This window comes from Cavia porcellus, unplaced genomic scaffold (assembly GCF_034190915.1).
Source record: "Cavia porcellus strain 051 isolate PalLab524CR breed Dunkin Hartley unplaced genomic scaffold, mCavPor4.1 scaffold_25, whole genome shotgun sequence".
Taxonomy (NCBI): Eukaryota; Metazoa; Chordata; class Mammalia; order Rodentia; family Caviidae; genus Cavia; species Cavia porcellus.
The window spans coordinates 34,459,462-34,482,651 of NW_026947508.1; the positions used below are offsets into that span (position 1 = coordinate 34,459,462).

General features: G+C 34.3%; 1 protein-coding gene across 15 annotated transcripts in view; it reads left to right on the plus strand.

Annotated features, from left to right (window-relative positions):
- Positions 1 to 23,190, plus strand: part of Scmh1 (Scm polycomb group protein homolog 1) — a 213,066-nt gene that overhangs the window by 34,265 nt on the left and 155,611 nt on the right. For 7 of the 15 annotated variants that reach the window (XM_063236200.1, XM_063236206.1, XM_063236198.1 and 4 more), the window contains exons 3-4: positions 5,040 to 5,170; positions 17,412 to 17,480. Coding sequence is in view for 7 of the 15 variants with exons in the window: in XM_063236198.1 (XP_063092268.1) it covers positions 5,158 to 5,170; positions 17,412 to 17,480 (82 nt within the window). In the remaining 8 variants the exon portion in view is untranslated. Of the gene's footprint in view, positions 1 to 5,039; positions 5,171 to 7,198; positions 7,304 to 17,411; positions 17,481 to 17,933; positions 17,958 to 18,780; positions 18,861 to 23,190 lie in introns of all 15 variants that reach the window. The other 8 variants (XM_063236202.1, XM_063236208.1, XM_063236201.1 and 5 more) reach the window with 5 other exon arrangements.

Consider the following 23,190-nt stretch of genomic DNA (forward strand, 5'->3'; position numbering starts at 1 on the left):
AATCCCCAGCCCTGCTGTTCTGTTTTATGGAAATGATGACAAAGTAAGAGACTCAAACTCTTGTAACTTGTTGAGTTCTAAAGCTTAGTCCCAGGATAAAATGGAAGCAAAGCTTTGTAAATAGGGAAGGGAAGAAGGATTGAAAAGAGGAGAGGGGGTTGGGGGAAAAAAAATCAAAATATATTACAATAAAAAAGCTTATCCAATTTTTTTGCCTCTAATCTTATCAAGTTGATGCTAAGTAGCAGAATTTAGTAGACATGTAATTATGCAAAACACATGGACATTGGAAAAAAACATGCAAAAGTTTATTTAAAAAGCATTAAAATCCCTTTGTGGATGTGAAATACCAATAAATCAGATTGTGACACTGAATGCCTAACATAATCTTTGGGATAATACCAAAGTCCACTATATATGATAGTTTATCATTTTTTGTAAGGCAAACAAGGCTTGTCATGAATTAGCTCTTACCTACTTTTCTAGTTTAACCTTTTTCAGTTCATCTCCACAGCTTATTGTATCCCTTTCCATCCACAATACATGGTTAATCTTTCTCCAAGTACATTGTCAGTTTCTATGTTTTAGTACCTTGTACTATATTCTGATAAAATGCCTATTTGTCTTCTCACAATTATAGCTCACCTTTATCTCTGCTAAGCTTTCCCTGGCTTTCCAGGCAAAACTGATTATTCATCCTATTTTCTCAGAACACATTGTATAGCAAATGTGTTACTATAAAAAATCACATTATGACTAGGTAGCAGGGAGCAAAAAGAGAAGGCAAGGACAGAACATATCCTTCCCAATCATACCACCAGCAATCCACCTCTAACCAGGCCTTACCTCCTAACAGCACATTCAACTACTGAATTCCTCGATGGATGAATTCACTGATGCGTATGCTATGATAATCCAGCCACCTTCCAAAAACCCTATCTCTGAACACAGACTTTTGGAGAACATTTCAGATTTAAACCATACTTCTTGCTTTCTGAAAAGAATATCTATTTAAAAAGTTTGGTTGTACAGTATGTGATGTTACTCTTGCTAATGGAAATGTGCTGGGCTATGTTAGACTTAGTTTTATCAAGATAGACAAAAACTTGAGAGCCATTCCCCTAAGTTTAAGATCCACTGCCAGAAATGAAAGAAACTTCTGGAAAAGTATGAGATCTTTATCACTGAAAATGACGTTTTAGGGATGTTAGAGGGAAAATTCAAGCATTGACTAAAATTAGTGGAATTGTATACAGGAAGGAGGAGGTGTTAAACTAAATTTCTTAACTTTAATTAAAAATTTTTTGGGGTACTGGTGATCAAACCCAGGGCCTCTTAGATGCTAGGCAAGTATATGTTAACCAGAGTTTTAACATTCCTTCAAACTTACAGTTTTATGTATATACCACCAGACCAATTATTAAACACAAAATATTGTAAGGGACAAAATAATAATAAGAGAAAATAAAATATATAAAGTCCAACTTTATAGATTACTTTGCAGCAAACATCAAACTTATTTTTATAATGATTCCTTTTAATTTACTAGCCATCTTTGTATACTCAAATATACTTCATTTTTATAAAAATTCTACTTTTAAGATTTTAGGAATATATTTTATAAAATGACACAGGTACATATTGTTCTTTATTTCAAAAAATACTTCTTAAATTGTGTTGTGAAAAAATATGGAGGAAGGAAATGAGGTGGCCTCTACTACTACTGCAGCAGTAAATTTAAAAGGAAATTGAGATAAGGTATGTAAGCAGCCACCACAGTGCCAGTAAGTGATAGATGAAGAAGCAGAAAATAAAGATAGCGCCATTGCTGCCACTGCCTTTATGACTTCCACTGCTGCTGCCACTGTAGTGTTGCTGCTGCTTTTCTCTCCCATATCATACCTTTCTAGCCCTTCAGAAAGATTGGTGTTGGATATGTGTATATACACATATGCACGTGCCACCACACACAGAGATGCGTCTTCGTTTATGATTGGGTTACATCCCAATGAACCAAATATAAGTTGAAAATTTCCCAAGTTGAAAATACATTTTAATATATCTAACCTACCAAACATCATAGTGTAACTTAATCTGTCATAATTAAATGCTCAGAATACATAATATTAATAATAATTACATAATATATAATTACATAATGTAAGTACATAATAACTACTTGAATACATAATAATAATATTAGCCTACAGTTAAATAAAATCACTTAATAAAAAGCATATTTTATAAGTTCTGAATATATCATATAATTTATTGAATACTGAAAGTACAAAACAGAATAGTTGTATGATACCTTCTGTACCACTGTGAAGTAGAAAAATCCTAAATAGAACCATTATTTTATGCTGTGTCTCATTCAGTATAGGGCCTAGGTTTGGACATAAAACTACCTCGAGTATGTTTTTACCAGCAGAGAGTAGAGCATCTAGTACTGTCTTCTCCTCTATTCCAAATACTAACTTGGCCAGGTGCAGTAGCACTCACCTGTAATACCAGTTACTTAGGAGGCTGAGGCAGAAAGGTTACAAGTTCAAGGCCAGCCCCTGCTACATAATGAGGACTTGTCTAAAAATGAAAAAGAAAAAACCCGGATACTAGCTAAAATGATGGTGATGATGATGATGATGATGATGATGATGATAATGATTACAGTGATGATCTAAAATTACTTATTTCATGATATCAGAAAGCCTAGAAGTATCATAGGACAATGTTGGAACCACTAAACTTCTGTGGTTAAGGAACATGAGCCAGAAACATTCTAAAAAGCATCAGCTTTTCCTGTACTCTGGATCAAACCTATGTTAACTTCTGGAAAGGATAAACATACATAGTTGAAATCTATTTTGAACTGCCTGTAAGACAAAGGGCATTTTGACTTTCCTGCATTTTGATTAGCCATTCATTCTAGCTGCCTTGCTTGCTAAAGAAAATGATTTCTCTGAGATTCTTCTCTCTCTATGCACCCACAGAAATGTGTAATTGCTACAAAGCAAGTGCGGGGAGGGACAACTGCCAAGGGGAAATCTGCTTCATCTTCTTTGTTCACATCTGCTGTGGAAGAGACAAGATTTATTGCTCTCTTTGAGAAAGGGATTGCTTAGTTTGCTTCCCCTTCCCCCCCTGACAGATTACCCCAGAGGAATATATCTCATCACATTTATCCCCAAATGAAGTAAAAGGAAATGAAGGAGAGCTGGAGTCAGAGGATCAGCTGAGAGCACGAGGAATATAAAAGTAACTGATCAGTGGCATATTCTAGACCAGTCCCCTATCTCTTTCTGGTCTCCTGTAGCTTGTTTTCTGTGAGCAGGTGTTCTGTTCCAGGTCTTCCATATTCAGCTCTGCATGTTGAAATAGGATTGTAGTTTTTCTAATACTGAAAGAGTTCTGTCTTTTCTTAGCATTCAGAAATATATTTGATGCATCTTTTCTGTTTTCTAGTTCTTGTTTCAGGAGGAAACATCCCTCCTTCTTCCTTTCTATTGTTACCCTCCCCCCCTAATGTAGTCATGCAAGACTACATTATTTCTTTCGTATTTTCCATGCTTTATGAATATTTACTACATATTATAGGGTCCTAAATTTAATCTGGCTTTACTTTTTTAAATCCCACATTATGTCTAGTCTTACTCAATGTCCAGATAAAGCTAATAAATTCTTCAGCTTAGTTTTTACTGTAGTAAAATGAATATCTACACTCACTTGAATAGTTCTCCCCAGGATGAGCTATTTCATGTTAGAAGCATTTGTGAGATTTCTTTTTGTGACTTTTAGAGATGGAGCACCACTTAGATACAGAAGACCAGTGTAGTTAGGAATTTAGCTCAGATTCATATCCTGACTTTTATTTTGTTTGTTTGTTTGTTTGTTTTTGTGGTACTAGGAATCAAACTTGGGACCTTGCGCTTGCCAGGCAGACACTTTTGCCACTGAGCTATATCCCTGGCCCAGTATCTTGACTTATATACTGACCATAACCTTGTAGAAAGTATCATTTCCTTTCTAACAAATATCAACCTTTCTGAGTTTCATTGCCTCATTAGTAAAAAGAAGTAATAATACCATCCTATATGGTGAAGGTTCAACAAAATTATGTCATTGAAATAACTTGCATTTCATGTCTGGCACATGGTAAACACTTAAAAATGATAGCTATATAATTATAATAACTATTAATATATAAGTGATAATTTACAATTCAGTTCTCTCTTAATACATGAACAATTATTTTGATTTTTCCCTTGTTTCAGTGGGTGGCCACTTGTAGTTACTATATTTCAAGAGAATTCTTCAGTAACTTTGTCAGCTGTTATCTTTTTTTCAAGAATTTCCAGAAGTAACAGAATCTTTACATTCTATAGATTTGTACTGTCCAATACAGTAATCAGTAATTACATGTGCCTATTTATATTTAATAAAAAATGACAAACATGAAGTTACACAGCTATTCCACTGCCATATTTCAAGTACTGATTAGTCATGTATGGCTAGTATCTGGCTACTCATTCAACAACATAGTTATAGAACATTTCTGTCATGATGCCAGGAGGATTGGTTTCTGGTGAGGTCTCTCTCCTTGATTTAGATGGCCCTTTTTTAATGCGTCATTACATGACCTTTTTCTTTAAGGGAAAAAGAGTTCTCATGTCTCTTCTATCAGACTAGGGCCCTACCTTTATGACTTCATTTAACATTAATTACCCCCTTAAAAGCCCGTCTTAAAAGTCCAAAGTCAAATTGGGGGTTAGAGCTTCAACACTATGTTAATGCTTTTTAGTATTTTTGGATTTCCTGTCTTAACCTAATTAGGTAGAAACTGTATTTAGTATTTGCAAGAGACCAGATGTATCAAGTATCTGTATTTCTGTGAGTACAGAGGCTTAAATCATACCTGTGGTGTTTGCTATAAGGTACTGCTCAACTCTGAGGCAAAAAAATGTATATCAAAATGTATTATTTTTCTTATAAAATAGATTGTAATATAGGTTAATAATTGTCTCCCCCCCTCTATTTTACAGATGGAGAAATTAGCATACAGAGAAACTAACTTGTTAGAGGTCAGAGCAAATTATTGGTGGATTAAAGGATAAAACCCAAACATCTTCATTCTTTGACCAGTTTTTTAGTCCATTGACTATGCAGCCTAATGGTAAGTATTTTTTTATACTAGCCTAGAAGTAAGGGATTAAGAGACCTAGCAAGGACTGAGTTTAAGGAGTTCTTCATTATTAATAAATTACTCATAATCCTTTTCCTTTTCTTTATAGCTATGATGTCATTTTTGTTATTAGCATAAATTTTCTAAGTTAGAAAGGAAGTTTAAAGTTTTACTTTTTAAATACCTACAAATATTTTCTTAATAGTTTGGCCACATTAAAGGTTATTACTAATGGAAAATAAAAGAAACTTAATATTTAGTACATTTGTTCTCTGTGTTAGCATGCTAGATACTTTATATCATCTTACATAAGTGTCACTAAAATTTATAACCATGTCTGGGAGTTACTCATTCTTGCCATTTTATGGTGACTTTTAAATAGTATTAATTGGACATATTAGAAGCAAGCATTTTAGGACTTAGATTCTAAGTCAGATTTGACTTTCATGAACACTAAGAACCTATCAAAAATCTCTTGGGAGAAAATCTCTTTACATTCAAGTATCATTTTCTAGGTTATTTTATTTATCAGTGCATGTTTATAGTACAGGATGTTTACATTCCTCTTTGGGAGTACTTTTATCCCCTTCCTTTCCAAACATTTCTTCTTTCCTCATTCTCTCCTTTCCCTATTTTCAATATTATTGCTATTGAGTTTTATTAGTTCACTTTTATGACATGTAATGATTATATTTTTTGTGGGTAGCTGGTACATGTACATGACACATCTTAAGTCTTTTTTATATCACCTTCCCTTTCCCTCTCACCCAGTCCTCATGCTCTTGATTGCCTTCCTGTTTGTGAAAGATCTTTATTTCCTTTCATCTGTCTTTTATTTTGCTTTTTATTTGTACTTGGATAACTTAAATGAAAGAAACTAAGGTATTTAAACTTATGTGTCTGATGTATTTCACTTACCATTATGTTTTCAGGGTACATCTATTTTCCTGTAAATGGTCTCAAATTTATCTTGCTAGCTGAGAAGTACTGCATTATGTGTAGATACTACCATATTTCCTTTACCCATTTATCTGTTGTTCACATATAGGCTGCTTCTATGATTTAGCTGTTATTAGTTGTGCTACTATAGGTATTGGTATGTATTGCTATAATATGATGTCATTATTATCTTTTTCTAGTTTATTATATCTTGCCTTTTTTTGTCCTTTGCTCAGGACTTAACTGATAATTTTTCTAGTTTGAGACTAAGTCAAGCTTGTTCTTCTGCTTCACACTAAATTTAGGATATTTTCTCACAAGGGTACTGTATACTTCTGTTAACATAGATAAAATTTCTAGGGCAGTTAAAGAACCTAACTACATGAAATAAAAGGGTGTAACAGGCCTTTGTATTAACATATCCTGTCACCCAGCTCTTCCCTCTTTTTCTCTTTACCCTTTGGTTTCTTCTTACTCTACCACAGTAAAAATTAGAGCTGCTGATATTGACCACTTCTATTCCTGAGCCATACTGAATTGCAGTGGTCCAACATGACACTGTCCAGTAAAAATCAGTGCAAACCATGTACAGTGTATAATTTATAGTTTTATAATAGCCACATTAGAAAAGGTAAATTAGTGATACATTTATTTACAAAATACAATTTTTTATAAGTGTACAGTAAAACTCGTGATAAAAATTTGAAATTTGGTGTGTATTTTACACTTACAGCACATCTTAATTCAGATCAAAAATACTTGATCTATATTTAGATTTTCAAAAATTTGCAGTTGAAAAAATAGGTTTACAGTATTGTTCCAGACATGCTTAAAAGTCTCCTCAGTAACTCCAGTCAGTTTTTGAAAATTTAAATTAATAAAAATTGATCCATTCTGCCAGTCTGTTTTTTTAATTGGTGCATTGAGACATTAATGGTTATAACTGTTATATGTTGGTTTATTGTTGACATGTTATCTTTCTGCTGTTGCATCTTTATCTTTCTGTTCTGTTTAATTGTCTGCTTTGCTTAGTGGTTTTTTCGTAAGTATATCTAAACTGTCTTTCAATATTCTTTGCAGGGTTGGCTTGGTGATCATGAAGTTCTTCAGCTCTTCTTTGTCATGGAAGTATCTTATTTCTCCCATCGACTTTGAAGGACAGTTTTGCAGGGTACATCAGTCTAGGTTGGAAATCATTTTCCTTTAGGATCTGGAATACTTTACACCATGCTCTTCTTGACTTTATTGTTTGTGCTGAGAAGTCTGCAGTGTCTCTGATAGGTTTTCCTTTATAATTGATCTGTCTTTTCTCTCTGACAGCTTTTAATATTACATTCTTATGTTGGATTTCTGGGATGGTGATTATTATAGGTCTGGGTTTAGTTTTATTTTGGTTATGACTATTTGGAGTTCTATATGCTTCACTGATCCTGATGTCGGTTTCTGATCTCATGCTTGGGAAATTTTCAGCTATTACTTCTCTAAATATCCTCTTGATATCCTTTATGTTGTCCCCTTCTTTTTCATTAATCCCTATCAATCTTATGTTGTTTTTCTTTGTGTCATCTTGCAGTTGTTGAATTGTTATTTCCTGATTCCTTGTTATTTTTAAAAGATCTTTCCTTTCCTGTTCATTAGCTGCAATCTTATCTTTGAGGCCTGAAATTTTATCTTCACTTTCATTGAGGCAGTTTTTACAGCTTTCCATGGAATTTTTGATTTCCTGTGTATCTCTGTGCATCTGCTTTATGTATTCTATTTGTTTCTTATATTGCTCATCCAGGGATTCTATCTTTTTGTTTAGTTCCTCCAATTTTTTTAACTGTGTCTTCTTTAGACATGTTCAGCATCTCCTTTATTTCTTTTATCATTTCTTCTTTTATCTGGGAGATTATTTTTAGTTTGAATTCCTTTAAAGTTTCCCAGAGTTCCTTCTTATTTCAGTCGCTATTATGTCTGATATTTCAGGTGTATGGCATATATTTTCTTCTATGTACATCACTCCTAAGGTTTCTTTGGATGGGCTGGGGGTTTGAGATTGTAATTTGGTCTTTTGTTTTGTCATTTTCCTATATTTCTGTGTTTCAAGTGTATCAAGTATTATTCCAAGGCTTCCCCAGGGTCTGTTGGAGATCCTCTTCTATGCCCTCAGCTCCTGGGCCTCTGGCCACCCAGCTCCCCGGATTGAGAGAGGGTCTCTGGGGGTGGGGCAGGCCAGCCCAAGTCCAGCCCCCGGAACTGATGGTGCCTGCTCAACCAGAACTCCAGAGTCCTCCAAGCATAGCTGAGAGTGGGGAGGCCACCCTAGGCCCACTCAGGACCCACCACACTGGTCCAGTGCACCGGGAAGCCACAAAGTTCCCTCTCTAGGCTGAGTGAGGGTCCCAAACTGGACTCGGGAGAAAGTGCACGGGGCAGTTATGCCAGGCTGCCCAGCCTTTGGAACCGATGGCGCCCGCCTGCTTGCCTGCTCAGAACTCCAGAGTCTGCCAAGCACCTAAATTAATAAAAACTAAGTAGAATTAAAATGTTCACTTCCTCAGTCATATTAGACACATTTCAAGTGCTTAATTGTTCTATATGGCTAGTGGCTACCGTTGGACTGAGCAGCTCTAACATAATGAGTGCTTCATCACTTTTTTCTCTACATTATTCCCTCTTCATGCTATATCTTTCTGTTACATCATCCCAAAGTCCCCAATACTCAATTGAAATGTTGTCTTTTCTTTTAAACTCTTGTCTTCCTCACTCTTCACTTCTTCCTTCTGAGCCTCCTTTTAACGTAATACTTATAATACTTTATCAATTTATGTATGTCTTTCTTCTTCTAGACTTAAGAGTATATACTTTGTTATTTCTTGAATTCTCATGACCTAACACAGATCTGGAATGTATGTGTATAGTCATTCAATGAACTTTTGTTTACAGCTTGAATGACTGTAATTTCAATAAGGAAATAAAGACTTTAGGGTGTTAATTTGAAAACCGTATGCTGAAAATGGAATATAAAGGTCAAATTGAACAACATGACATAGAAAGTGATTTACTATTCTTGCATCTCTGCATTCATTTCATTTCATTGACCCAGGTATGTGAGATACAAAGGAGATTATTACATATGTATGCTGATAAATAGTTCATAATCAGTATAGACACATATGTTCAAACACAAGATATATGCACACGGGATACATTAGTACTGTCTTAGCCCCCATGATATTGTTTTCTGCTTAGTGAAACAGAATTCCAAGATTTAATAACATCTTGGAAATTTACCTAGTTAACTCCCTTTCCAGCCCATGAGATCCCTTTCAGCTTGTAAACGTTTTTATATCTTTGTTTTTAAGTGGCCTTTCTTTCTGCTTGGACATTTTCAAGGCTAAATATCCCATCCTGTAAAGGATAATTCTCATTGCCAGGAAATCTCTGACATCAGTTTCCTTGCAAAAAGTGCTTTTACAGATGCCTCCAATCAAAAAATTTTGTGAAATCCTTGATAACTACCCCAACAGAATATAAACTAAGCTAGTGCAAAAATCTTTATCTGCTTTATTCAGTGATCCATCTTCAGTGCCTAGAATGGTAACAGACAAATAGCAGACAATAAGTGGTTCTTGAGTGAATTAATCTATGTTAACAGGATTCAGCTGTGACTTCAATTTTTATTTATACATTTGCTTCTTTTGTAGATTGTTATTATAGATCTTTCATTGTTGTTGCCTGACCAACTCTTCTTCCTCCATGATACTGTTAAACATATTGAGCCTTAGATTCTTCACCTTTAAAAAGATGATGTATATGAAAATGCTTAACACTGGCCCAGTACAATATTTGGTGATGGTAGATATTGGATGAATCTACTCTGGAATCAAAGCAGCAATCTCTGAACCTTCATTCATCCTGACATTCCAGGAATTAAAGATGATTTTTAATTAATTGCTTAAATTGTAGCAAAATGTACATAATAAATTTTCCATTTAAATAATGGAAAATTTTCCATTTTTCTTCAGTGTTAGGGATCAAACCCAGGGGCTCACATATGCAAGACAAGCACTTTACCACTCAGGTGTACCCCCAGCCCTCCATTTTAACAATTTTGAAGTATATGGCCCAGTAGTATTTCTGTTGACATTCACATTGCTGTGCAACATCGCCATCATCTGCCTCTAGAATATTTATCTTTTAAAATTCAAACTCTGTACCCATTAAGCAATAGTCAGTACATTTTAATATTAGTGTAGGTAAAATATGATTGAAATAGTAAATATGTAATAGAATGAGATAAAGCTAAATATAAATAACTTTATGTGTAGTTTTAGATTATTTAAATGTTCAGTTATTCTTTATTAACCATGCTGACTTTTTGTATCTAGATATCATTCTCTATATTATAACTGTTTTGATGAGAGAATACATTGAAATATTCTTCATATATATAAAGTGCATAACTGTTTTGCTAGGACTTTGCTTAGAAGTGTGACCAGTAAGCTATTACAAAGTGACATTTGTCCTGGACCTTGAGACCTAAGTAGGACTCCCTCAAAGAGAGAAGTGGGCAAGGTCCATAGATATAGGGAAATCTGATGTGTTTGAACAGGTTTGGATAGAATTTAAGCTTGATCCTTGAAATTGGGTAGTGACATAATTGGTATGTATTTTAGAAAAGGTGTTTATGTATGAAAGGTTAAGATACAAGTATTAAGTAACTTTTATGAATCAAGATATGAAACAATGTCATTCTAAACACAGAATAGGAGCAGAAGAATGGGAGAGAGAGGAGCAGATCATTTTAGAAGTACAACTGACAGAATTGAATAATTGATTTGTAGGACAAAGTGAGAGTCCTCCCTAATTATCTTCTTTCCTTTGTCCTCCAAATCACTTGGTGGGCTCCTAGTTCCTAAGCGGTTATATTAACCGGAAAAGAAACTACCAGAGAAGAAAGATACTGCCTAGGTAAAAGAGATAAAACTGATTACTAAGTAGTGTCTACACATTATACTCTGAAACATGGCCATTATTCATAAAATGCTTTGAAAAATTAGTTCCTTGTGTGTGTGTGTGTGATTCTGTTCACATGCTATATTTTCTTCATTTAGGAGTTGATAAAAGAATGGTTACGTAATCCATTGAATAATCTGTGGCACTTCTTAAAACTTACACATTTTGTAACGTGATTGTCTCCTTTTCTTCTTTGTATGCTACTTTTCAGGTTCTACTCCTATACTTCTGAGAAGTTCCCTTTTCATTGTCTTAAACTGAACCTTATTTGATGACTTTTCACCTAGTTATTTTGTTTATTTTGCTTCTCCATTGAATCTAGATTTTGTTTTCCTCTTTACTAGAGTATCTTTTTTTTCTAAATTGTGTTGGTTGCTTTGTAATATTGTTTTATTGATGATCTTGCAGCTTGTTTTTATTTATCATGACTTTCTTAAATCAGTTTTCTGTGTATTGGCAGCTTCTCTTTAAATGATACAGAATTAAAACCTTACATGTAATTGGAGTATATATGTTTAATTTTTAAGAATACATCCTAATTATAATATAATTGTAAAACTTTTAAAATATAAATTTAACTGTAATCCTCTAATATCTGTCTGTAAGTAACTTTTAAGCCTGATTTAATTCTAATGTTTATTGATGATTTAGAGGGAAACATATATAATGACACAATCCAGATAAGGGGTATCAAAACCAGGAGAGAAGAACTTAGAATGAAATACTAGCCAGAATCACTGAAGTGTATTGGAAAAGGGAACATTACAACAGTGTCAGAGAAATAGCAAAGCCAGATCCTATGTGGTTTTGTAAAGTATCCTTAACTCAGTGGGAAGCTACTGGAGGTTCTTGAGCAAAAGATGACAGAATTTTTCAGTGAGACAGAAACAATGGGAGGGATAGATAGATAGCTAGATAGATAGGTAGAGATAATAGGTAGACAGACAGACAGGAAATTTATTATGGAAATGGGCTTGTTATGGAGGCTTCTGAGAAGTCCCATTACACTATCTGTAAGTGGATAGTGTAATTCAGACAAGTCCAAAGATCTGAGAACCAGGGAAGCTGACAGATGCAGCTCCTGCTCCAAGGCCAAAGACCTCAAAAACTGCAAGGGTTGTGAAGAGGGGCTCAAGAACCAGGCGCTAACATCTGAAGGCAACAGAAGATGAGTGTTTCAGCTCAAGACGCAAGAGAGAATTTGCCCTCCACCTCTGTGTTTAATTTGGGCTCTCAATAGCTTGAATAATGTCCAACCACACTGATGAAGGTGATCTTTACTTAGTCTACTGATTCAAATGTCAGTCTCTTCCAAGACACACAGCCAGCTAATGTTTACCAGCTTTCTGGACACCTTTAACCTGGTCACATTGACACATAAAATTAACTATCACAATTCTGCCTGTTTTCAACTTTGCAACCATATACATCTCCTAAAACTATATTTTGTCTTGAAATGAAGATAGAAATTCAAGGTCACAATTCTACCTAAGGTAAATATCTTTTCTGTGTACAACCCAAAACATACTAATCACTTCCATAGAAGACAGGATAAATTTTTTGAGTGATATTTACTCTTCTTCTGATTTACTGCCATTTAAATACTATGATGTCACAATACTTAAATACTGATTAAAAGTTATTACATCTTTTGTTATATGATAAAGGAGGAAAGCAATTTACTTAACAAATGTATATGTACACACAAACATAAAATAGGGAGGAAATATCATGGTCATTCTACTCCTTTAGGTGATCAAAAGTTTATAACTAATATTTATAACTATTCTACTGTTTATCCTGTATTCACTTTGCCTTTATCATGAACCTTATCTGGTTGTGGTTTCTCACTTCATTGAGTGACACAGAACTTCCTTCCCAAAGGTTCTAGGCAATTTATATTCCTGCCTGGATTGGGTTCTAATTTTTTTGTTCACCTAAGTAGCAGTGCGGGGTACTACTAAGACACTCTAAGCAATCACCTGTGTTCCAGGAATATTCTTTGTTATCTTCATTGTGGAAGAGTAGCCCTATTACCCCTTGGTTGTCAAGATCAGTCACCTCAGCCAATACTGAAATGCTCTTCTTGGCCTGTTGACTGAGAGGCTTGGAGAGCCTGAAGTAGGTGGATGGCATTCTTAACTTTTAATTCAGGGGAGTAATTATTGTGTTTCCCAGTAGAAACATTCTTTCCTCTAGAATTTAAACCTCTGAGCCAGCAGAAAATGAACTCATGGGAACAGAAAATAGAGATTTTACTAGTGAGTCACTATATATAATGGAGAGTGATATTTCTATTCCTTGATTCCTGGTCCTGTGAATCTTGGCCAGCAGAAAAATAGTACCATCTATTAAACATTTATTCAGAGTATGGACAGCCTTTGGGACACCTAGCCCCAAATTTACAAGAAGTGTTACTTAGCTAGCTCTGTATTTGAATCTTCAAAAGACCATTTAACTGTTCTGTCAAGCCAGACGTATTAGGATGGTAAGGAACATAGTGAGATCAATGAATTCTATAAGCAAGAACCTATTGCTGCAGTTCTTTGGCTATGAAATGAGTTCCTTGTTCAGAAGCAATGCTGCATGGGATAAATAAGGTAAATAAGACATCCTGTAGTCTGTGAATGGCAGTTTTGGCAAAAGCATAAACGTGAAATCCATATCCAGAGTTGTGTTTAATTCAGAAAGGATAAAATCCTATTATTTCATGACGGAATTAGTTCAGTGTAATCAGTTTGCCAAGTAGCTGGCTGAACACCCAGGGGAATGATGTCATATTGGATGTTCAGCATTTGTCTCTGCTGCTGGCAGATTGATGCTCAGAAATGGCTATGGCCACCTTAGCCTTGGTAAGTGGAATCAGTAGCTTGCATGCCACTGGGTGATGGAAGTACCATTTACTGAATTGGAAAAGACAAGAACAGGTTGGCTGAGGGAGGCATTTAACTGTGTTAAGTTTCAAATATCTGATAACCATGGAGAGATAGCCTAAGCAGTTGCATCTATGGTTGTGGAATTCCAAGAAGAGGCCAGTCCTGGAAAAGTGTATTTTGGAGTAATTTCAATGGAATGCTGAGCAGAAAAACTCTATATTTAAGTGAAGAAAGAATGTTAGGGAGTTAGAAGGCAGTAACCATAGATAGCCCTTTAAATTTTCCTGTGGAGAGCAGCAAAATGGAAGAATATAAAAGGAGGGATATATGTGGGAGTTAACAAAGGAGAGAAGTGTTTAGGAGATTATATTTTTGGTAGGAAATGATAAACAATAAGAATGCTAGTGTATTTACATGTTCCATTTTTGTATCTTGAACAACTGTTCGTAAAATGACAATATGTAAACCAACTAGTGATTTCTTAGTTTATTTTTTCTCTGAATGAATGTATTATTTCCATCTATTTTCTGTTTTGTTTAAATAAAATTTAAAAAAGAATGCTAGTGTAGATGATCTATCAGAAGGGATATAAGTAAAACCACTGAGAGGATAAAGATGATGGGATTTGAGCAAACATGGAGCACAAGCTTTTGATAAGCTCAGATACTTCATCCACAGTAACAGAAGAAAAGTCAGAAAGAATGACTTGTGAGCAGATTAATTCATTCACCCAACCCTGAGTTCCTACTGCTACACTGTACACTTACAATATACCACTAAACAAGATCAAGTCTCTATCTTTGTAAAAATGAGTGGAAGTGTTTCTAACCTTACTTCTGTTTCTAATTGAATCCTGAATTTAAAATCTTCCTTAAGGAAACATTGGAGGTGGGAATATTTGGAATTTGAGAAGAGAGAGAAAGTGTAAAATTTTTTAAAGTAGAAAAGCAAAACTGGAGAAATGTGGTATGATTTCTAGGCCGTACAAAGTGACATTTGAGAATTGAACCTTGAGTTTAAACAGTAAGGTTTTGTTTTGTTTTGTTTAGCACTAGTGAGCTGCTGGGGTAACAGTATAGATTGCTAATGGCTTCAACCAGAGTTTGGATTAAGACTTTAGTAGGCCAGTTTGACCAAAAATGTATGGGAGAGGTAAAAGTGTTTGCCATGGAGTGATTTTAATGAGACACCATGGAATCTGAGCAGGAGAAGAAAACTAAAAAAAAAAAAAGAGAACTGAAGTCCTGGTAAATGGTTGATAGTAAGAAAGCAGTAGTCAGTGAATAAATCTAAATATCAAAACAAGGAAAATATAATCCTATTATATGAATAATACTTTTCTATGGAATACATATTTGAATTTATATGATTAAAAAATAGAAAGGAGGAACCTAGTACTACCACAGAAAGATTATTAACTATTTATATATGCTGTGTTTACTTCTGTCTTTTTCCCTCTGCTAATTTTCAGGGATTGCACTACTTTATTAGGAACATCATAACAACAACAAAAAACTTGGTGATTTAAGAAGCAGAAATTTATTTTCTCACAATTGTAGAGATTAAATGTCCAAGACCATGATGTTGCAGTATTGTTTTCCTGTGAAGCCTCTTGTTCTTGGTAAACAGATGGCGGTCTTCTCCTGTTTTTATATAATCTTTTCTCTAACCATGTGTCCAGATTTCCTCCTAAGGACACCAGTCATATTGGAGTAGGGCCCACCTTAATAACCTCATTTAACTTAATTACCTTGGTAAATATCTGTCTCCAAGTACAGTCACATTCTGAAATACTGAGGAGGAACAGTTTTGGAAAGCACAGTTCACCCACAGAGGTGCTTGGTTTCTGGAGGGGTTTTGTTGAGGTTTTTTTTTTTTTTTTTACTTTTTCACATAATTGTGGGTATCCCATCAATACAGTTTTTGTTTCCATGTTTTACCTGATAATTATATCTGATTATTATACCTGATAATTACCTGATAATTATAAAAATATCACATTATAAATTCACCATTTTCACATTTGTTCTAAAAGAACTGAAAAGTACTAAAAAGTACTTTAACAAGTGGCCTAATGTTAATCACTCTTCTGTTTTGAACATTGAGGTGTTCCCTTTCTTCTTTTTCTCCTATTATAAGTAATACTAAAACTTTTAAAATACATTCTTTTTGATTTACTATCTAGAATATATAACACACTCAAAAAAAATCAGACCCCCCCCCCGAAATTTCAACTCAACTCAAAAATGGAAATGAATAGACACTTCTTAGATGAAGTAAAAATGACAAATATATGAAAAAAAGATCAGCATCATTGTTCATTCAAGAGAAGCAAATTAAAACAATGTTGAGATTCTGTCTCACCCTAGAAAGAATGGCTACTATTATCAAAAAATCAACCAATAACAAATACTAAAGGGGCTGTGGGGGTAAAAGAAGCCTTCTCCACTGTTGGTGGGAGTGTGGACTGGTGCAACCACTGTACAGATCAGCATGGAGATTCCTCAGAAAACTAGGACTAGAGGTTTCATTTGATCCAGATATTTGCTTTCTTGATATTTTTCTGAAAGAATTAGAAGCATCATACCACAGTGATACATGCACACCAGGTTTATAGCAGCCCAATTTGTGATAGCTAAATCTTGAAAACAGGCAAATGCTCATCAGCTAATGGATGGATAAAGAAGATGTGCATTTTTATACAGTGGAGTACCACTTTGCCAAAAAGAAGGATATGTTTGAAATTTTTCTAGGTAAATAAGTATATTCTGAGCCCATACCTTTAAGTGAAATAAATGAGACACACTTATGTAAATGCCATATTGGTTCTTTGGTGTGAGAAACCAAAAGTTTAAATAAGAACCAAAATGTACAATAGATATTGTGAAGTAGGAAGAAAATGTTCATATGGGAAGGGAAACTAGACAGGAGTGAGGGGGAAGGAAGAGACAAGAAAAAAGTGATGAGAAAAGAAGGGAGAAATGGAATCAACCCTTGTCAATAAATAGGGGAAGAGGAGTTGAAGGAAGACTACAGGACTGTGGAGAAAAAGTATCCAGTTGTATCATGTACAGTACAAATTCCCTATGATGAATGTGATCATTGGTACCTAATATTGTATCAATAAACTTTTAAAACCTTTCAAGCTGGGCATAGTGGCACACACCTGGAATCCCAGTACTCAGCAAGCTGAGGCAGGAGGATCACTTCATAGTTTCAAATCAGTGTGAATTACATGTTGAGACCCCATAATTAATCCATCAATTATAAAACCTTTTTTTGTATTTGGATAATTTCCTAGAGTAGAATCTCAGAAGTAGTGTATTTTATGAAAAGTATTAATGTATATTGCCAAATGGGAAAAGTATTTAATTTTATATTTTCTTTCCAAATAACTATTTTCTTTTTTCCTATAGCAATAGATTGGAATGATGTTAAGAAATACAAATATGGTCCCCAATCAGAGTGTGCACCTCAGTATCAAGGTAAGAAAAAAGCAACTTATACTGAAAAAAATTTTTATTTGCCATTTTCCCCATAAAGCATTTTTTCTTAAAGGTCTGATTTTATAAATAACTCACTGGTTAAAGCAAAAACAAATATTGTCATTTATAGAGATGTGTGTTAAATGCAGTGTATTTTATTTTGAACTGAAAGGAAACCTTGATTCTGAGCATAAGTAATCCCAATTTAGCTGTATAGTTTTAGGCACAGTTGCTTAGTCTCCCTGGATTTCTATAGTTTTTACTAGTTTAGTTTCCAAAGGAAGACAAAATTGGGTGGTATATTTCCACAGCTACTAATAAAATCCATTATATTTTTAAATAATTGAACTACACAAAATTTCAAATCCCTATTTTTACACAGAATTTCACCTTTTTGTCATTTTGATATGTTTACCATGGTGATCTATACTATAATATTTTTGTCTTTAATAGAAACTACTGACATCCTCGAGCTAGGTAAGATATTTTTCTCATTTCTGTTAAATAAGGGGAATTACTCGATCAGAGATTAGATTTCAACTGGTTTTAATCCACTAGGAAGTCTGTGTGCCTCTGCTTATAAACCAGTGAAGCTCGTGTTCTCATCTGCCAGTGATTTTCCTCAGCTGTCATGTCAAGCCCATTTATCAGACATCCACAGACCAAGAATATCAGTCAACTTTACATTACTGAGAAACAATACCCAACACCCACAGTTTAAAGAAGCAAGATTTAGTTTAACTCATGGTTTCAGGAAACTCAGTATATCATTGGCAGGCTCCAAGCCAGAACCCTAATGGAAAAGGGATGGCAGGGCAAAGCTGCTTTAGTTTATGGCAGCCAGGAAGCAGCTGTTCCAGGAGAAACAGGTGAAGGACCATATACAGGGTCCAAGGCCATCTCCTAAACACATCCAGGAGCATCCTATACTAATTTGCAAGGCATTTTTAATCCAATAAAATTGACACACCCGGATTCGTCACAACCAGCCAAGAAAGGAAAATGAATCAAACTAAAGCTGACTCTTAACTCACTGAATCCAGCACTAAAAATCTCAATGAATGAATCAAGAGTTTGGTGGAATTTTCCCAAAAGATACTACTCATCAGATAAATTTAACTGAAATTAAACCCAAAAGTTTTCTAGTCTCTGGAATGATAAGGGCAATATGGAAATATTTATTAGGTTTTAGAGGTTCTTCAATATGAAAGTTTTGTTAGGATTGAGTAAAGTTCATATTATTAATACTTATGGATTAGTGGACATTGCAAGGTAAAAAAAAATTTTATTTATGTACCAGGAATTGAAATCATGACCTCATGCTTGCCAGGCGGGCACTGTGCTACTGAGCTATATTTCCGGCCCTAAAAATAATTTTGAGTAAGTGATTTAAATAATGTGGTATTTGAATTTGTACACTGAAAACTGACTAGCTTCAAATGCGTTTATGGAAGTTTTTGAAAAGAACACTAAAATTACTCACAACTTTTAAAAAAGTTTTCTAAATTTATCAACAAAATAAAAACTGAAATATTAAAATGTTACCCAGTAGCAAGTCTGGTTTGGTTTTCACCCATTTAGTGTACTTTGGTATTAAGATTTGAGGAATAAAACTAGTATTTCTCAGTCAACTTTTAGAGTTTCTATATAAACATGATTTTTAATGTCTCAAGTCTTTAAAATCCTTCTACATGTTTACATAAATGTTGATGTCCAGTTACTGTCAATTTTTGTTCAGTACTTTAATATATTTTGTTACTGCAATTTCATGTGTTCAGCTCTGTTATTATCACTATTTGCTTCCTCTTGATTTTTCTTCCTATGTCATAGTACCTTCCATTGCCTAATGGTACATAATATAAAGTAGTAGAGCATGAGATGACGAGTCAAAATTCCTGGGTGCTTGAGAACCAACTTTTGCCACTTAACTCTGTGACTCTGATCTTAGCTGTCTGATTTTTAAAATGGGAATAATCCGATTCTGCCTACTTCATAGGGTTGTAAAGAAGATTAAACGTGCTAATAGATCTGAAAACACATTGAAGTCTCAAATAACTTTCAATTGTAGAGGAATATGATTTTCATTCTGTTCAGCAACTATATATAAAGACGACTCTGAAGTAAAATCTTCTGACATTCTTTGAAATGAAGCATTATGAATGTGAGCTGATGAACTGAATGAAATAAAATAATGCAGATAAAAATGCCTAGCCTTTGTAAACAAATAGTAGTAATTTTAATAGTCCTTAAAATTTTCCTCAAGTATAAGGTGATGTGTGGTAGAAAAAATATTGCTGTACAAGTCTGTCATCAATTTTAAATTCATATTCCCCAATCATCAGTTTTTATTATAACTTCATGCAAATTACTTAATCTTTCTGAACCCATTTCCTCATAGCATAAAACCTACTTAAACATGGGAAATAGTGAGCTAGTCTGGTCAGGAAGGCACATGAAAAATACTCAGTGAGATAGCAGCTGCTGTTTTTGTTGCTGGTGTCAATAATAATAATAGTTGCAATTCAGCCACAGCTTTAGGCATGCTATAAACCTGTATATTGACAACGAATTGTAAAACATGAATATTCAATATACATAAACTATATGTTGGTGAATGATGTTAAAGTTTGAAAGTTTAGTTTTCTTTATGAGACAATTGGTAGCACAGGCATATCCTCTGATATAACAGTCCTACATATTTTATTTTCCCCCTTGATCATAGAGGGCAACCCCAAATATCAAATTGACATAAATTTCAGTAGATTGGTGAAACCTCAATGCTGGAAAAAATCTTTAATCTCCCCTGGTCCAGCTTTGCAAAATTTAACATTTTGAATTTCATGTAAAATGTTTTGAGTTCCACAAGTTCTTAAGGATGTACAGCCTCAGATAAATTGCTTCATATTAGACAGAGACTTAATAGGACCAAAATGTGTTTCTTTTTATTAGCCACATTTTAACTTTCAGGACCAAATGGAACATGTTTCTCCGGTTTTTACTTACTGGCCTCTAGTTATTAAAAAAAATAGCTCTAAGGATTACCTTCTTACTGTCATTTGGACACTTTCATAGTTCAAGTCACTGTTATCTCATACCTAAATTACTGGCATAGCTTCCTAGTCTTTCAGTCTCCTGCCTTACTTTCCTCCTGTCCATTTTTCACTGCTGTCCATTCTTCTCTCAGTGGCCAGGATGACTACACCCCAAACCTCTCTGTACTGCTTCTCATTAGCATAGTCTAACTTGGTGTATGAGATGCTCTCATACCTCAATACTGGCTCCATGTACAACCTCTTTTTGAAACTATTTGTCTTTTGAACGCCAACTACCATCCATACCAAAATATCCAATATTTAGAACCACTTTTTTCTCACCTTATATATGCTTTTTTTCTGTGTGAAATAAACAAAAAAGTTATCTTTCTTTCTGAGTCCTGATTATCTTTTTATCCTTTTCTTAGAGGCTAACGTTTCCACAAACCCTTTATGTACTTCTAAAGCACCTCTGCTTCTCAAATACAGCCCTTACTACAAGATACTACATTTAGCTTCTGTCCCTCACTAGACTGAAGCTTTGTTTGGACAAGGATGCTGTTTTGACCATGGTTGTATCTATAACACCCAGAACAATACTATAAAATATTTGTTGGATGAATAATGAAGTAGCTCTGAGTCTTTGTTTTCTCATTCATCCTAAAAGTTAATGAACTGTTGCTTCAGTTGATCCTCACGTGGCATGGTTTTGGTCTCTTTACTATAAGATCAGCATTTAAACAAGTTTGCTCTGTATTTCTCAATGTATAGCTCCCAGACTAAACATAATATCCCACATGGATGTTACTAGTATAAGAAAGAACAAAACATTAACCTTTTTGCTGCTTTTCTTCCCTTCATTCACTCCAAAACTTTTTTTTGGAGATAGTGTCTCTGTCTATAGACCAGGCTGGCCTGAGACTTATAGCCTTGGCTGGCCTTCAACTCATGAGATCTTCCTGTATCCACTTACCTTGGGATTCCAGGTATGCACCACCACTCCTGGCTACTCAGGAACGTTTTTTGAACCTCTGTTAAGTGGCAGTCACTGTGCTAAGCAGTGAAGATTTTAAAAAGAGTAAAATACAACTCTTAACCATAAAGAGTTCATGTAAGTAATTAAAGTGATATGATGAGGATGAAAATAAAGGTATGAGCAGGATATGCCTAGTGTATATTGTAGGAGATGGATAAATGGTAGGATTTGTTCTTGAGAGACAAAAAAAAGTCATAAAGGGGCCAGGGATATAACTCAGCTGCACAAAGGCCTTTCTGGCAAGTACGAAGTTCTAAGTTCAATTCTCAGTACCAAAAAAAGAGAAACACTCATAAGGCTATGCACCATTTTTGTTGAATATCAAATCAGTGGGTAGAAGTTACATGGGCAAGATATGAGGCCAAGAAAAGCTAAAATTTTATTTTAAGAAACTCTTAAGAGTGTGTAGTTTTACTATTGTAATTCTGTTTCTGTGAAGCCTCCAAAGTCCAAATCTTTCTCATTTTAGGGTACCTGAATGTCCTTTCAGAGAGCCTCTGATTTCTTCTCCTTGTTTAATCCTCTCCATTCTGTTACCTGAAAAGAACACTAAGCTTGCCATAAGATGCTTTATTTTTAATAAATAAAAATATCACAAGTGAGTTATATTTTTTCAAAGAGAAAATTAAATGAAAATGTTACAAAGCAATACCACAGTTGAAACTTTTTATCCCAACCTTCTACTCCAACCTTGAGGCACTTGGTGACAGACTGAACATACTGTCATTTGTACTCTTCTAGCATGCATTTGTCAAACTAAACTCCAGATGATAGAAAAGTATACTAATGAAACCATTGCATGTATACCAGGAACTGAGCTTTTACTTGAAACCTCCCTTTTTAGCCAGAGCATTTGATAAGCTCTTTATTTTTAGTTTAGAAGTTATCTCATGATATCCAGTGGTACCTCAGTTCACAAACTTAATTCTTTCCGTAATTCTGGTCGCAAACTGAACTGGATGAGGATCAAATCAAATTCAGTAGTGAGGTTCAGTGCTGGCCTTGTGGAGAAATTTGATTTGGTTCTCATCCAACTTTATTTGGACCAGAATTGTGCAATAATTTAAGTTTGTGCAATAATTTAATCAAGGTACCACTTCATTTAAAAAGAAAATAATGATATAATTTTGTTCTTGTTACTTGTTTTCAGAAATTTTATTTTGGTTTGATGTTTTATTTTTAGGTGAGTCACAAAAAACAAGCTAGGGTTTTAAATTTAGGACTATGAACAATATTTTGAGAACAAGTGTTTTGAGTATATCCTATAACTTAGCCTTAGCCAAGTTATTTTAGAATGATCATTTTTATTAGTATTGGGTATGCAACAATTTATTAATGATTTCAAAATTACCAAGAAAGTATACAATTGAAAGTAGGATTTATAAAAAGGACTTTCTCTAGAAGATTTTTAAATTATGAAATTATGTGAAACAAATTGGTGTCAGTTCTGGAATAGACAGACTAGTGAGAGGAACAGAATAGAGTCCACAGTTAAATCTAAGAATATGTAAGAAGTTAATTTAAGATCAAAATGATATTTTAGATCAATAGGAAGAAGATGCCTTATTCAGTAGATGAGCTTTGAGCACATTTACTGAATAAAGATGAAAAAGAGCTACATGTGTGTCTGATTTGTTTCATA